The sequence below is a fragment of the Mirounga angustirostris genome, unplaced genomic scaffold (genome assembly GCF_029215605.1).
Source record: "Mirounga angustirostris isolate CCGP_5_RB_7025 unplaced genomic scaffold, mMirAng1.0.hap1 SCAF_5, whole genome shotgun sequence".
NCBI lineage: Eukaryota > Metazoa > Chordata > Mammalia > Carnivora > Phocidae > Mirounga > Mirounga angustirostris.
The window spans coordinates 7,052,312-7,066,961 of record NW_026991713.1 but is presented as its reverse complement, the minus strand read 5'-3'; the positions used below and the strand labels follow the sequence as shown (position 1 = coordinate 7,066,961).

The 14,650-nt window shown below is 64.1% G+C and overlaps 2 protein-coding genes across 4 annotated transcripts in view; one reads left to right on the top strand and one right to left on the bottom strand.

Annotated features, from left to right (window-relative positions):
- The window catches only part of SREBF2 (sterol regulatory element binding transcription factor 2), a 64,539-nt gene extending 57,870 nt beyond the window's left edge, over positions 1-6,669 (top strand). The window contains exons 16-19 of one of the 2 annotated variants that reach the window (XM_045872415.3): positions 23-191; positions 2,465-2,650; positions 4,352-4,463; positions 4,936-6,669. In XM_045872415.3, the coding sequence (XP_045728371.3) occupies positions 23-191; positions 2,465-2,650; positions 4,352-4,463; positions 4,936-5,156 (688 nt within the window). In that variant the 3' untranslated portion in view covers positions 5,157-6,669. The remainder of the gene's footprint in view (positions 1-22; positions 192-2,464; positions 2,651-4,351; positions 4,464-4,935) is intronic. The other variant, XM_064590545.1, reaches the window with a different exon arrangement.
- Positions 6,670-7,905: 1,236 nt separating this feature from the next.
- On the bottom strand, positions 7,906-14,401 carry SHISA8 (shisa family member 8). Of its 2 annotated transcripts, none has more exons than XM_045872417.3 (4): positions 13,726-14,401; positions 11,015-11,145; positions 10,074-10,220; positions 7,906-9,619 (listed from the first exon to the last, which is right to left on the bottom strand). In XM_045872417.3, the coding sequence occupies exons 1-4, from the start codon at positions 14,250-14,252 to the stop codon at positions 9,225-9,227; spliced, it is 1,200 nt and encodes a 399-aa protein (XP_045728373.1). In that variant the 5' UTR covers positions 14,253-14,401; the 3' UTR covers positions 7,906-9,224. The 2 variants fall into 2 exon arrangements, with proteins under 2 accessions (XP_045728373.1, XP_064446622.1); XM_064590552.1 differs by lacking the exon at positions 7,906-9,619 and adding an exon at positions 9,626-9,980.
- Positions 14,402-14,650: the final 249 nt, after the last annotated feature.

Sequence of the window (14,650 nt, the reverse complement as noted above, 5' to 3'; positions counted from 1 at the left end):
GCCTCTCCCCCCCACTGCCCAGGAGCCCCCTGGTGAAGGCCGTCTTCCACACCTGCAGAGCTATGCACACCTCACTCTCTGGGAAGGCGGACGGGCAGCAGAGTGCCTTCTGCCACTGTGAGAGGGCCAGCGGCCACCTCTGGAGCAGCCTCAACGTGAGCGGGGCCACCTGCGACCTCACCCTCAACCACGTGAGTGCGAGCTTGCCTGGCGCCTCGGGGAGGAGCTCAGCTGTGGTGGGGGAGAACACGCCGACCCACCTGGAGCTTACCCGGCCGTGGGGCTGTCCAGAAGGCAAACCAGGCCAGCGGTTCTGGCCCAGTTGGGGTCCCTTTTAGTCCTTCGGGCAAGTATGTTTCCACCTGCACTTTTGCTGGGTTCCCTGAGTCCCGGATCCTGCTGGCCAGGGCTCTGCGTTTGCTCCAGGCAGCTTGCACAACTTCCCCCGGTCGCTGCAGGCCAGCCTTCGACTGGGCGCCTGCACGCTCCCGCACACGCCCCGGGCGCCTCCGTGGCCAGATGCACGTGTCCTTGCGGGCAGCTGCGGTGCATTGTAGTTGCATTGCATGTTCTGGTCGTACCCATGCAATGTTTCCACAGTGCATCACAGAGGCCTGCCTGGCCCTCGAGACTCTCCCTCCCCAGGCCTTGTTAGAGGGCACTGCGGTCACTGTTGGATCCCAAGGCCTGGCCGTCCCGGCGGAGGGGAGGGCAGGAGTGCCCACAACTAAAAGCTCACTCAGGAGCATGGTTTCCCTCCACAAAGGGAGGGATGAGCTGTGACCTCGAGGGTTAGACTCTGAGACCTTCACTGAGGTTTGGTCCCCAGTGGCTAGCGGGGCACTTCCGGCTAAGAGGTGCTCAGGGGCCTCAGATCCTGGGGTGAGCCCAAAAAGCATGCCAGCCCTACAGGACAAGCCATGTGCAGGGAGGGCCCAAGAGTAAAGGCCCGTGGAGGAGCCCCCTCTCACTTGGTGCCTCTCCGCTGCTGGTCTCCTGTAGAGTTTGTCTTCGTGAGAGAACCAAAGAGTCTCAGCTGAGTTTGGGGAACGTGAGAGAGGCCGCGGCACCCTTAGGGCATTTTCTTTTTTTTTTTTTTTTAAAGATTTTATTTATTTATTTGAGAGAGAGAGAGAGAGAGAGAGCACATGAGAGGGGGGAGGGTCAGAGGGAGAAGCAGACTCCCTGCTGAGCAGGGAGCCCGATGCGGGACTCGATCCAGGGACTCCAGGATCATGACCTGAGCCGAAGGCAGTCGCCCAACCAACTGAGCCACCCAGTCGCCCAACCCTTAGGGCATTTTCTATGGGAAAATGGGCTGAGAAGAAGGAGACCCCATGGAGCCAGGCATCTCTCAAAGGACATAATCCAGCCCCAGGCTGCTACCCCCATCCACAGGTGCTCCCTGTAACGCTCACCTCTTAGAAGTGTCAGCTTTGTTTGAAGAGGAAGGCCTCATCCGTGTCCCCCTGAGGCTATCATCAGCCAGAAAACACAGTGGCAAAGGGACAGGATGCTGGGCAGGCACGAGGCAGGGTCCAGGTTGGGTCCAGTGCCCTGGCGAAGGGGCAAGAAGGGGAATATCCTCAGGAAGCCCATCTGAACTGGAGGGCCACGTGTGACCCCTCTCAAAAAGGACTGGGCTGCCTCCTTACCCTCACTGCTCCCTGGTGCTGACGGGAGCCAGGCAGGCGGCCCAGCCTCGTGGGCCCCCACTCGTGCGGCATCCAGGCTTGCAGCGGCTGGCATTGACTGCTTCCCAAGGCCAGGCGCGGGACACACACACAGTGCTCTCATGTACCACAACAGCCTTGTGGTGCCCTTTTCATGGATGAGGAGACTGAGACTGGGAGGTTTAGTCGTGTGCTGGTCGGTGGCAAAACCACAATTGATTTAGGTCTGTGGGGCTAAACCAAGCATTCAACTGCTCCGTGGTTCCACCTGCTTTCACTCCTGTTTCCCCAACCCTAGGGACCACTCGGGCCGAGCCTTGGCTGCCTTCTCTTGACGTGAGCCTCTCCTTCTCCTCCCCCATCTCCTGGCTATGCTTCCATTTCAGGCCCTTCGATCCTACTTGAGGGGCAAGGGCCGTGGCGCCTTTTGGGTATCTCGGCCTCCAGGCCAGCCGCGGGAGTGCTCCTGTGAGGTGGGAGGAACCTCTGCCTTCTGTCAGAGCCCTGACACAAGCTGTGCCCCTCTCTGGGCCTCACTTCCTCCCCCACAGAATGGGAAGAACAGATCTCCCACCTGCGGCCACGGAAAGGACCAGATGCCATGAGCCCGAGTTCACCCTTGAGCTGTTCTCTTGCTCCCTGTGGCGTGTCTCCCAGGCTGCTGCCCTTCTGGGACTCTCCACTCCTCCTGGCGCTGCTGAGTGTCGGGCTGGGGAGCACCTGAGAGTTGCGGGGATCCCTGTCCCAGCAATAGGCCAGTCACCTGTCTCCTCCCTCGTGGCTCTCGACAGGTGGTCCAGCTGCTGACCTGTGACCTGCTACTGTCGCTGAGGACAGCACTCTGGCAGAAGCAGGCGGGAGCCAGCCAGGCCCTGGGCGAGCCGTACCACGCATCGGGCGCTGAACTGGCCGGCTTCCAGCGGGACCTGGGCAGCCTGCGCCGGCTGGCACACAGCTTCCGCCCAGCGTACCGCAAGGTGAGGCCCGGCCGGCAGGGAAGGGCCGGGGGAGGGGGGGCGGGCCCTGGAACCCAGTGGGGCGCCAGTGTGGGGTATAGAGTCGGTCCTCTGAGGTCTGCCAGCTAGTCTGTCCAGTGCTGGGCCGGGGGCTGGGTCTCCCCTTCTTTTTTTTTTTTTTTTTTTTTTAAGATTTTATTTATTTGAGAGAGAGAGAATGGGAGAGAGAGTACATGAGGGTGGGGAGGGTCAGAGGGAGAAGCAGACTCCCCGCTGAGCAGGGAGCCCAATGCGGGACTCGATCCTGGGACTCCAGGATCATGACCTGAGCCGAAGGCAGTTGCTTTAACCAACTGAGCCACCCAGGCACCCCTGGGTCTCCCCTTCTGCATGTGTTAGTGGGGTACCTGCTGTGTGCCCGGGCCTGGGGCGTGGCAGCGAGCAGGCCGCGTGGCCCATAGGCAGGATGCCCCTCACCTGCGCGCAGAGTGCCCCTCACCTGCGGAACCTGTGGAGCGCGAGGGTGGCAGGAGCTCTGGCCCTGGGATGGCTGGGAAGGGCACGGAGAGAGCTCTGCTCCGGTTTTTCTAACTGGTGTAAGAGTGACAGAATCTCCCTAGAACTTCATTTCATTCCTTTTCTGAGCCACTGGGGGCTTTGATTCTGCTGCCTGACTGCCCGTCACATCCCCGTGGTGACGGCCACAGGATCTGAGAAGTCCCTGAGGACAGTTGTATAATTGGGCTTATTGGACCCAAATAATTTCCTTGTTTTATTTTTATTGCTAATTAGAGTAATGTACTCACCATGGTTTTGCCTGAATTACTTTTGAAAATCTCAAGTGAGAAGGGCAGAAGTGTCAGTGAGGGTGGGGGAAGGGACAAAAGAGCAAGGCTGCCTGCTCCTTGGGCCCTCACAGGGTCACACTGTGGCTCCCGTGTGCAGTGAGCCAGGACAGACAGTGGACAAAATACACATAATCACCGGGGACCCACCCTCCGCTGGGGAAAAGAGGAGTGTGCCCTAGGGTTCGGGACCCTGTGGTCTGTTCGGGGCGCGGTTGGCATCAAAGGCCTTCTCCTGAGACACCATTTCCATCCTGCTTGCCCGCTGCTGACACTCTTTAGTGCTCCCCCCGTAGCCTTCCCACAGATGGAGATACGAAGGTATAAAGGAGCCTTGAGATTTTAAGGAATCCTAGATCTAGGCCTGGCCTCCCATTCCCCAGTGACTCGTATTTACAGAAGAGCTGCACTTTCACCTGGAAACCTTCTGGCCTCGCTTTCTGAAGCAACTGAAGGAAACAGGACCAAGCCTCCCTGGTGCCCGCCCAGCTAGCCCCCCTCCTGCTGCCCCTACCTCACCTCGGCCGGGTCTCGAGCTGGAGGCAGCCCCCCAGGGCTTGAGGCTGCACCCAGGCCTCTTGTCTTCCAACCCAGGGGGCGTGTCCGTGCTCTCTCTCTGTCCAGGAGAGGGGAGCAGTCCTCTTCGTCTTTCTTGGCTCAGACTCACGGCTGCCCCCCCCCCCCCCCCCAGCCTGCCTGTGCCGTGCTCCCCGCTCCTGGCTGGGACTAGAAGGCCCGGTGAGCACAGAGGTTGCTTCCACGGGGAGAGCAGGGCAGGGTCGTGTGGGCGGAAGGGCTGCCGTCGGGGCGGCCACTGAGGTGCCGGGAGAGGCACCCGCTGGGGTCCGAACGGCCGTGTCCCCCCGCGCCTCCCCAGGTGTTCCTGCACGAAGCCACCGTGCGCCTGATGGCGGGAGCCAGCCCCACCCGCACCCACCAGCTGCTGGAGCACAGTCTGCGCCGGCGTGCCGCGCAGAGCGCCAAGCACGGTGAGCCGGCCGGCACCCCGGCTCTGGGCCTGCTGGGGCCCCTGCCTGAGCCCCAGCGGGCAGCCCCACCTGCAGTGCTCTCGGGGGGCGCGCGAGAACAGGAGCAGCCCGAGGCTTGGTTTGGCGGGGGCTGCTGGGGAGGAGCCGGGAACGCCGGAAGGCTGCGGTTTGGTCGAGGTGTGGGTCTAGCCTCAGGAGCGGGGAGATGATGTCCCAGCACTGGGGGGGGCGGGGGTGTCCCCGGAGCCACACTGCATGGGGGGGCGCGTCTCAACCCCACCGCCGAGTACTAGCTGCAGGGTACTAGCCGCGATCCTCCGCGGCCGTCCGTGGCCCGGGGCGGGCACCGGAACCCACCCCACTGGGTGCCTGAGGTCCAATAAACGCGCCCACAGCAAGCCCTTGGAACAGCCCCTGCGTCCTGGAGGGCTCTCGGTGACTGGTCCCTCCACGTATCTCGCCCTTCCCGCAGGAGAGGTGGACGCCTGGCCCGGCCAGCGAGAGCGGGCCACCGCCATCCTGCTGGCCTGCCGCCACCTTCCGCTGTCCTTCCTCTCCTCCCCGGGCCAGCGGGCGGTGCTGCTGGCTGAGGCGGCCCGCACCCTGGAGAAGGCGGGTGACCGGCGCTCGTGCAACGACTGCCAGCAGATGATTGTCAAGTTGGGGGGTGGCACGGCCATCGCCGCCTCCTGACCCCTGGGCTCTGCCCACCTCAGCCCGCTGCCTCCCTCGCCCTCCTCCCTCTGTCTCTCGGTCTCTCGCCCTGCTCCCTCTGGGAGTTGTGGGATGAGCCTTGTCTCCGGAGCTGTCGCCTGCTGAGGCTGGTGGACCACCTCAGCCTGGTAGGCCCCTGGGCCGAGCCCCCCAGAGCTGCTGTGGAGAGCTGCCCGTGGTCCCTGGGCCCGCGGGGCTGGCAGAAGAAAGCCAGGGCAGGGCAGGCATTGAGGAGCTGCCTGACTTGAAAGCAGTGGGGGGCTCCCAACCTGCTTGGCCCCTGCCTCCAGCCCTCAACCCTTCCCAGCTCTTCTCTCCCTGAACAGCCCCCTTTCCTGCTTCCTGGTTTTTTATCAGGCTTTCCCCGTGGGGGACATAGGTCTCTGGGCACCAGAGCGCTTCACCCTTGGCACTGTGCCCAGCTTGCCCCTTTCCCCCTTTTTATACAGATGTTTTTATATCCGTGTGCTTGGGTTTGCCGTGATGCAGGGCTGAGTTGCTGTGGCATCTTTATTTCTCTCCTTGGGTCTGTGTCCCCTCCCCTGTGCCTGACAAAGCCAGTTCATTGTTTTCTCTTTATTACACAGGACAGCCAAGGAAGGAGGGGAGCCCAGCCCTGGGGAGGCAAGTGGGAGGCAGGGGGCAGGCCTGGGGTTGGATGAAATAATGTCGGCATTATTTTTTAATTTTTTAAAAAATAAATGGTATCTTATTTAATTGTTCTGTTCCTTCCCACTCCCCCCGCCCCCTGGGATGCCAGCCCAAGCTCAGGGTAGGCCCAGGGGGCTGGGAGACATGAAGCTACCCAGCGGGACTGAGGACCAGGGGCCTTCAGTGTGGGTTCTCAATTCCCTCCCACCCCAACTCCTTCCTCCAACTCCACCTCCAGTCTATTTTTATCCCAAATTCTGGACCTGAAAATAAGCCAGGGTGGCAGGGACCAACCCCCAATCCCTCCCCATCCCTTTTTGGGGTGGACACTAGGAATAAGGCCCCCTGCCTTGACGGGGGTCCTGGGAGGAAAAGTCCCACTTTTCTGGATCCCCCCACCCGGGTTGATTCCTCCCCTGAGGCCATTTCTAGCAGGACCCGAGGACTGCCTGAGACCCCAGAGCCTGCTGTGAGGCTGAGAGGGGCTGCCTTTCCTCCCCGTCTGTGCAGGGGCCCCAGCACAGACTGGGGGGGTGCATGCAGCGGGGGCTCCCCCTGATGCCGAGTGCAGGCTGGAATGGCTCGGCTTGGACCTTACCCCCTTTCTGTCTCTGCTGCCCCTCCCCACACACAGTCATTTGTGGTCCCCGCCCTACCCCCCCGCCATGAGCCAGCCCTTGTGTCAGTGTATATACCGTGCCTTTTCTCATTATTGTTTAGGGGTGGGAGGGGGTGGTTTTTCACGGAAAAGGGGCTACACCTATGGCTTCCTTGATATGGAATCATTCACTGTGTCCTGGATGTAGGTTACTCAATAAACACAGATTGGTACCACCCAGCAGGAGGCGTGTGAGGGTCTGTAGTGTGACCGCTGTCATGACTAGGTGGCTGCGTGGCTTGGCTTCTGGGGGCTCAGGGACTGAGGACAGCCCCTCCCCCTCTGCTGAGAGGCCCCTGGAAGGTTTCAGTCGGAAGGACCTTCCTCCCCCACCCACACTGTCCCCTTCCTTCCGACGCCGCTGCCGGGTCGGAGCCTGGGTTAGAAGGGCAGCCCCAGGCGCTGCTGGAGGCCGAGATCCCTGTACCAGGACACAGCTGGCCGCTCACAGCAGCAGGGGTTTGGGATTTGGGGTGCTAAGCCTGTGTGTGCTCACCCCTCAAAGATAAATCTCCCCCCTACTGGGTGGGCTGCCCCTTAGTTTCCCTTCCTGGTCCGCCAGTCACATCCGAGTCCAGCTCCCGTACTTCCCAGCTGGGTCACCTGGGGCAGGACCTCACCTCTGCTCCACTTCCAGCTGTGTGCGACAGGGATGACAGTCCCCACCTTTGACCAAGTCCCCGTAGACCTGTTGGCGGGTTTCAGTGATGTGACACACACACACGAAGTACCGGTTTATAGTTAAGTGCCTTGTGCAGCAGCTGAGGGCAAGACCACAGGCAGCAGTGGGCAGGAAGAGGAGGAGTCCGAAGTGACCTGGGGAGGAGTCTGGGGCGGGGAGAGCAAGGTCTGTGACCTGGCCTGGCTGAGAAATGAGTCACAGCAGGCCACACGGTCCCGAGGGCCAGAGCAGCCAGGAGGGGCCCAGCTGTAGCATTTCCGGTGGCGGCCCTGCCCGTAGCCTCAGCCTGGCCCCCCTGGGATGGAGATCTAGGGTCCTTGGGACTGAAAATGAACAGGGGTTGCACCCACCTGTCAGGGCCTGTGTCACCAGGGTGGGTGGCTGTGGCCGTTGTGCCCAGGAACCTGATCCTTCTGTGAGTCTCTGCAGGCTCCATGACTCAGTACCCACCCTCCTCCCCCGGCTCTCTACACAGCTGCAGGATAGGCCCGGGACAGCCCGCCCCCAGTTGAGGGTGTGAGGACTGTCTCCCCTACCAGCCATAGGGGTCCTCACTGCAGGCAGGACCACGGACTCCTGGCTCTGTTCTGTCCTGCGGCTTCTGGGCCTTGGATTCCTCAAAAGCCAGAAGAGTGAGATGGGCCCTCCTCCAGGTGAAGAGCTGGGGGCTGGGGGGCCTCAGGGCAGCCCTGCCAGGAGGAAGATCTGAGACTGCCTGTTCCTGGGGAGCAGCACCGCCCCACCCCACTCCTGCCAGCACACACATTCAGACCTCCCTTCGTCCCCAGACTGCCCTGCCTGCCATTCATCAGATTCACAGTTGCAGAAGACAGAAGAGTCCTAAACTAATCAGCTGGGTGACCTTGGCAAGTTACTTAGGTCTCAAAACCTCAATTTCCTCATCTATAAAGGCACACACCCATGGAGCTTTTGTAGGGACTAAATAAAAGAAGCAGCAACAGATGGTAACCATTGTTTTTAAAACAGCACACGATGCCTAGGGTACACAGGAGGGAAACTGAGGCCCAACTGGGCGGCTTTGTTGATGTCCCACAGTGAGGGGCATAACCCAGACCTCAACCTCCCCAACCATCCCTGGTACAACAAAACTCATACACCCAGGCTGCTGGCAATGCCCTGAGACACGGCTAGGTACCCGGAGCCTGCCTGGCAGGAAGGGGAGAGCTGGCCCAGCCGAGCATGCGTGAGCTCCCCCCAGTGGGGGCACTGCCAAGGCTCGGCGTCCAGCATCCCCATTCGCTTTCCCCCCAGAGCAGCTACTGGGAGGAGGCTCCCCCATCCTGAGCACCAGCTGTCCGCTTGGCCCACTGCCCACGCCCATTAGGGGGGTGGCCCTGGACCAAGCTGGCCAAGTGGCCTGCAAGCCAGGTGCCGGCTCAGGGCCAGATTATGTCAATGAGGATCAGCCCGGCTCAACCAACTCAAGATGTGGAGTGAGTGACTGGCTGGAGGGGGCTCACCTCCAGTAAGGGGCATGGACCCTCCCGGGGGCCTCAGGCTCCCAGACAGCCCTCTCCCCTGTGCTCTGGAGCCTCGAGATGGCTGGGGCGCAACTGCCCGTCTCCCATGGCTCCCACTGGCGCGGACATTAAGCTTGGCATTCAACCCTGACTACCCTCTCCAGCCACTTCTCCCTGGCTCCCAGAACACTTGCCGGCAGCTCTCAGGAGCAGTCCTTTGCTCTTGCACATGCTGTGCCCTCTGCCCGGACCGCCGTCTGTCCAGTCAATGACCAATGCCTCCACCATCAGTGCCTCTCACAGCCAAGCCGGGGCTCCTTTATTGTCAGGGATGGGAGCCACAGAAAAGGCTTTATTTACATGAGGAACCCGGGCCCTAGGGCCCCGAGAACAGAACCACTGGCCTTCCCCAGTGGGCCCCTTCTTAGCCCTGCAGGCTCCAGGGCCCCAGTCCAGTTTGGGCAGGCATAAGGAAGGGCTGGCCTTCCACGGCCGGCGCCCCTCCTCCCCTGGAACCGGCCCAAGGCGCCCCCCAGACAGACGCGAGGGCTCGGGAGAACCAGCGGGCCGCGTCTTCACACGGTGACCTCGGCTTTGCTGTTGGTGCTCAGGTGCCGGGGTCCGCGGCCCGCGCTGCCGTAAAGGCCGGGGGGCTGCGGGCTGAAGGCCTCGGGCAGCTTCTCCACGCTGAACTGGCGCCGGGGCGCGTGGCCGGGCCGCCGGGGTGCGGGGGAGGCCTGAGCCGCCAGGTGGCCGCGGGGGGCGGGCCGGGCCTGGCGGCCGGCGATCCACGCCTTGTAGTGGCCGGACGGGGCGAGGCCCGCGGGGGCCGCGTAGCCCGGCGGGGCCCAGGGGCAGGCGTCGAGCAGCGCGGGCAAGTCCTCGCGGGGCCGCGGGGCCCGCGCCGGGAGGGTCCGCGGGGCAGGTTCGCTGGCAGGAAAACGCTGGTAGAAGTCCTGTGGTGTGGCTTCTGCGGGGACAGTGGGGGCGAGCCAGGGAACGAGGTCAGGCCCCGGGGGCGGGGCCCAGCGACTCGCGGGATCGGGTAGGGAGAGGCCAGGCCGCAGGGGCGGGGCCTCAGCTTCTTTGGGCCGAAAGGGGCGGGGTCAGGCCTCGGGGGCGGGGCCTCAGCGGCTCAGGGGCGGGGCAGGCCGGGGCCCCGCCGAGGGAGACGCGGGTCTCCACGCCCCGGGCTCTGGCTGCCGCTGTGGGGGACCGGCCGGGTGGCCCGGTGAGGCGACGGGAGGCCGAGGCGCGGGAGCCGATTCCCTGCGTAGGCGCGATACAGAAGCTGGCTGGAGCGCTGACCCGCAAGGCGGGGAACTGTGGAACTGGAACGGGGCCCCTGAGCCTTGTGATCTGGGAGCTTGGACACCCGGGGTGCAGCGCCCGGCGCCCCCCCACAGGGCTCCCCGGCCACTCACCTGCGGCCTTGAGCGCGGCTGCCTTGAGGGTGGCGTACTTGGTGTAGTCGGGCTGCAGCGTCATGCTGCCACCGCCCTGCAGCCGGGGGCCACGCAGGGGTCCCGGTGTTGCTGACCCCAGGGGCACGTTGTTGGGGCGCTTCTTGTCTGGAGCGGGGAAAGGGAAGGGGAGACCCGGCCTGCTGACTGGGGGACACTCTCCACCTGCACTAGCACTCTTCACTGTCCTCTCCCCAACTGCAGTTCAGGGAGAGCTCGTGGGGCGGCTACTTGAGAGAGGAACCTAACTTGACAGAATCTCCCGGCCTGGAGCAGGGGCCCGGCTCCGAGTAACATGAATGACAGCAGGCTGCCCTGAGTGGGTGCCAGCCCAATGGACGACTCCCCAGCATGTCCAGCTTGGGCCAGGCACTGAGTCCCAGGACGTGCTTCTCAGGAGACGGAGCTAACGTTGGAGCATTAGAGCCCACCGAGGGGAGGGGAGGGGAGGGGACTTGCTGTGAAGCCTGCCTCACCAGCAAGAGGCCAAGAGGGAGGCTCCAGCCTGGAGAAAAAGGCCCAGAGGCGTCCACAGGCTGGTGCCAGGCAGAACCCTCCCCCGACAACATCCCCCCCCGCCCCCCCCCCTCCCGGCACGGAGCCAAGTCCTAGAACCACAGCCTGAGCCAGGGAGCCCTGAATCTGGAACCTTCCTCACAGAGTCCCTGTGACTGGAAGTTGCAGGACACATCAGCAGGTCTCCCTTCACCAGGGGAGCTGACCGGCTTGCCCAGCCCCCACTCGCACACCTGCAGAGGCCGGCAGCTCCTTCCAGCTGTGAGACAGTGAGCTAAGAGCCTCTTCCCCCCTCAGCACACACCTTCCCCTGCTCCCAGGCCCACATCAGACAAGGGAGTCCCTGTGCTGTAGGTCGACCTATGCCGGTCCCCCAGCTTACACACCTGTGCTGTTGGGGGAGCCCCGGGGGAGGCCATCACCCATCTGCACCTGGACACAGCTACCCAGAGGTGGGCCCAGGGGTGGGGGCAGTGGCTCCTGGGGGTCCGGCTGCTTCAGAAGTTCTGTGAGTGTCCTGTGGGGAAAGAGGGATGAGAAGCAGCCCTCCCGACCTCCTGCTTCCCCACTGGCCAGGCCCTGGCCTATCTAAGGCCAGCAGCCACCACTCTGTCACTCTTTTGACCTCTCTGGGCCTCTGCCCTGCGGTTGATCTTACACATCTAGTTTCCACATCTGGTTTCCCCAACCTGGCCACTTCCAGAGCAGGTCAGGAAACTCTAATGGGGTCATGTGTGGCCAGGACTACCTTGTTTTTCAAAGACTCCCCCGCTCCCAGAGTCCATTCTCCAAGACCCATCCGAGTCGAACCTCCTCTCCCAGTGAAAGCTCTGCAAGTGTATCAGGCTCCTGGACTGGGCTTGTGCTGTACCCTGTGCCGACAACTTTCCTCCATCTCCTTCCACAAAACTCCTACTCATTCTTCAAACCCCACCAGAATCCCTCCTCTTCCAGGAAGCCTTCTTTACCTGCCAATGTAACTCCCTTCCTGCAGCAGGGGCTTCTGCTGGGTCCTGGGACAAAGCTGCCACACAGGCACGGAGGGGAGGACAGACAGGTAAGGGGAGGGAGGAGCCAGGAGATCCCACAGTGGCAGCCCAGCATCCAAGACTATGTGACCTTGGGCAGCCACCTCCCTGCTACCAGGACACCCAGCCCCACCCAGGTGTGACAGCTTCTGACTGAGCCTTCCCTGCAGACAGCCAGACCCAGCCTCCAGCCCAGCTGCCTTTGGTGCCCAGAATCCATGATTTTCTTCTGGCGCAGTCTGACCCTCCCTCCTGGGGCTGGGCCTCAAATGGCTGAAGCACCAAGAAGCGCCCTAGAGGTGGGCCCTCTGGGGTAGGTGCTGTTTGGCTGCAGTGTGGCAGGATGTGAATGCCCGCCTGAGCGGATCTTCATGCCCTGCCCGCTCCTCCGCTGCCCGGCCCGGTGGTCCCAGCTCTGCGTCAGGTCTCCCAAACACCTGAGTGATTTTCATGCCTCTGGGCCTCTGCGCAAACTTTCTCTAGGGACAGACTCCAGCTCCTCTGAGCTTGGAGGGGAGCTGACCATCAACCTCAACACAGCGGAATTAAGGGTGAGACTCCGGGGGAGGGGGGCAGGGGTTCAGCACACACCCACACATGAGCTTAAGTTGGGCTCCTGACCTCCCCAGAGGAGAAAAAAGAGGGCACATGGGAGCTGAAGCCCAGACAGAGGAAGGGACTGGCCTAGGCCACACGGCACATCACGGGTGGGACAGCCCGTCCTGGTGCATCACCAGGCCTGCTTCCCGCCCCCTGCGGGTGAAGTGGGCTCCAGGGGAAGGTGCCAGCTAGGTGGCCCAGCCTAGCGGTGTACACACCCTCACGGCCCTCAGCTCCAGCGGCTCCACTCTAGGCAAGGACATGCCCTGACTTCTTGCCCAGCCCGAGGGACTCCAAGCTCAGGACCTGCCCCCACGGCATCCAGGACCCCGGATGAGAGCCTCCACATCACCAAGACAGCACAGCGGCTGAGCCCAGGGTTCCACTCCCGGCTCTGCCCTGCAGCTGTCTGGGAGACAGGGGTGCTGTGGAGTGCCCGGGAAGCCCTCATCCCCTGCCCCTGAAGTCTAGGAGGCAGGCAGCCTCCATACCTGGCCTACCCAGGCTTGGGGGCGTCTCTATTGTCACCTCTAAATACCAGCCTGTCGCACACCCAAGGGAGCCCAGACCTGGGTGAGGAGGGCACAGGCCCCAGTACACGGGGTGGCTGGGGGCATGTGAGCATATGAGTGCGGGGGTGGGCGTAGAGTTCCAGGGCGAGGACACAGAATCCCAGAGTCCCCATTCGAGCTGAGACCCCACTTGTAGACCCCACTTCACACAAAGCTCAGACTCAGCTAGCACTTGTCCTGGCCTCCGCAACAACGAATCTGTGTCCCCCACATTTCCAGCGCCTTCCTACACAGGGAGAGACCCTGACCCCTGTCTGGGATGGGGTGGGTTGTGTGTTGAGTGGAGCGGGTGGGGGGAGGCCTTCTCTCCAGGGAAAGAAGGTCAGGCCTGAGTCACAGTTATGGGGGTGGGGTGGAAGGCAAGTGGAAGGGTGGGGGTAGTGGGGAGAGAAGCAGGAGGGGAGAGACCCAAGAGAGCTACAGAAAATGCCCCTTCCCTCCCTTCCCTACCGTGGGGGCCTAAGACACCCACCGCTACATCAGCCTACGCCCCCATCCCGCACTAGCGGGTCTCGGGCCCCAGGCCCCCTCTCTTGGGTGCGCGGTCTTTGTGCCCTCTGTCCGGGGCGACCAGCTCTCCCGCCCGCTCCGGAGGAGGAGGGAGCCGCGGGGGAGGAGGGCTCAGCACCCAGCTCCCTCCGGAAGGTCAAGGGGAGACGGGATCAGCTGTCTCCCTCCATGAAGTGGGGGTGGGGGGAGTAACAGACCTGGAGACAGAAACAGGAAGGAAAAACCAGGAGGAGGGGGCTGCTGAGAGGACCAGAGTTTCCAGACGGGCGAGAAGGATGAAGGATGGCGAGGGGGCGCCCACCGGTCGGGAAGGGCCGTCCAGGCGGGGAGAGGCGGGCGGAGAGGGCGGGGATCCCGGCCCCGGGGCCCCGGCGGGCGCGCGCTCACCTGGTCACGGTGCGCCGTGCGCGCGGGCTGTGCGCCCTCTCCAGGCCCAGGCGCGCCCCGATGCCGGCCAGCACGAGCAGCGCCGCGACGCCGCACACCGCGTAGACGGCCGTGTGGCTGCGCTCGCGGCCCGGGTCCCGGGGCGCGGCGGCGTCGCGGGCACGCGCGGGGGGCCGGCCCGTCTGCACCCAGGCCGGCGTGTCGTAGTTGGAGCAGCGGCTCTGGTCGAGGCGCCGCGGCCCGTCGTGGCAGCAGAAGCGGTAGCCGCACGTGCCGCAGCAGAAGCTGTAGGCGCCCGAGCTGCAGTTGAAGGGCGGGTCCCACTGGCCCATCACGTCGTAGTAGCCGCGGCAGCGGTCGCCCCCGGCCGGGGCCGCCGTGCCGGGCTGCGCCGGCTCCTGCGCCTGGGGGGCCCCCGCGCGGCCCGACGGCGGCCGCGCCAGCAGCAGCGCCAGCCCGAGCGCGAGCCGGAGCCCCGGCGGCCCGCCGGCGCCCCCGCGCAGCCCCCGCGCCCCGGCCCGCGCCATCGGGCCCGCGCCTTCGGCTACAGCGCCCCGGGCATGGCGGCGCGCCGCGGCTGCCTGCCGCCCGGCCTCCGGGCCGGCTCCTCCGCGCCCTCGGGGACCGCGCTCCTCGGCCGTCACCTTCCTCCTCGGACCCCAGAGCCGGCTGGCCGCGGCCCGGAGCTCGCGGGGCCGCACCTCCGGTGGGCGCGCCCTCCGCCCGCGCTCCCTGCGGACCCGAGCCCGGCTGTCCTCGCTCTGGGATGGCCCCCGGGGCCGGGCGGCGAGTCCTCGCGCGCGCGCCGTCCCCGGCCTCTCCGCGGGCCCGGCGGGTGTGCGTGGCCCGGGCCTAGCGGGGGCGGCGGGCCGCCCGACACCGCTGCCTTCCCGCCGCCCGCTCCGCGCTGCCCGCGCTCTGGCTG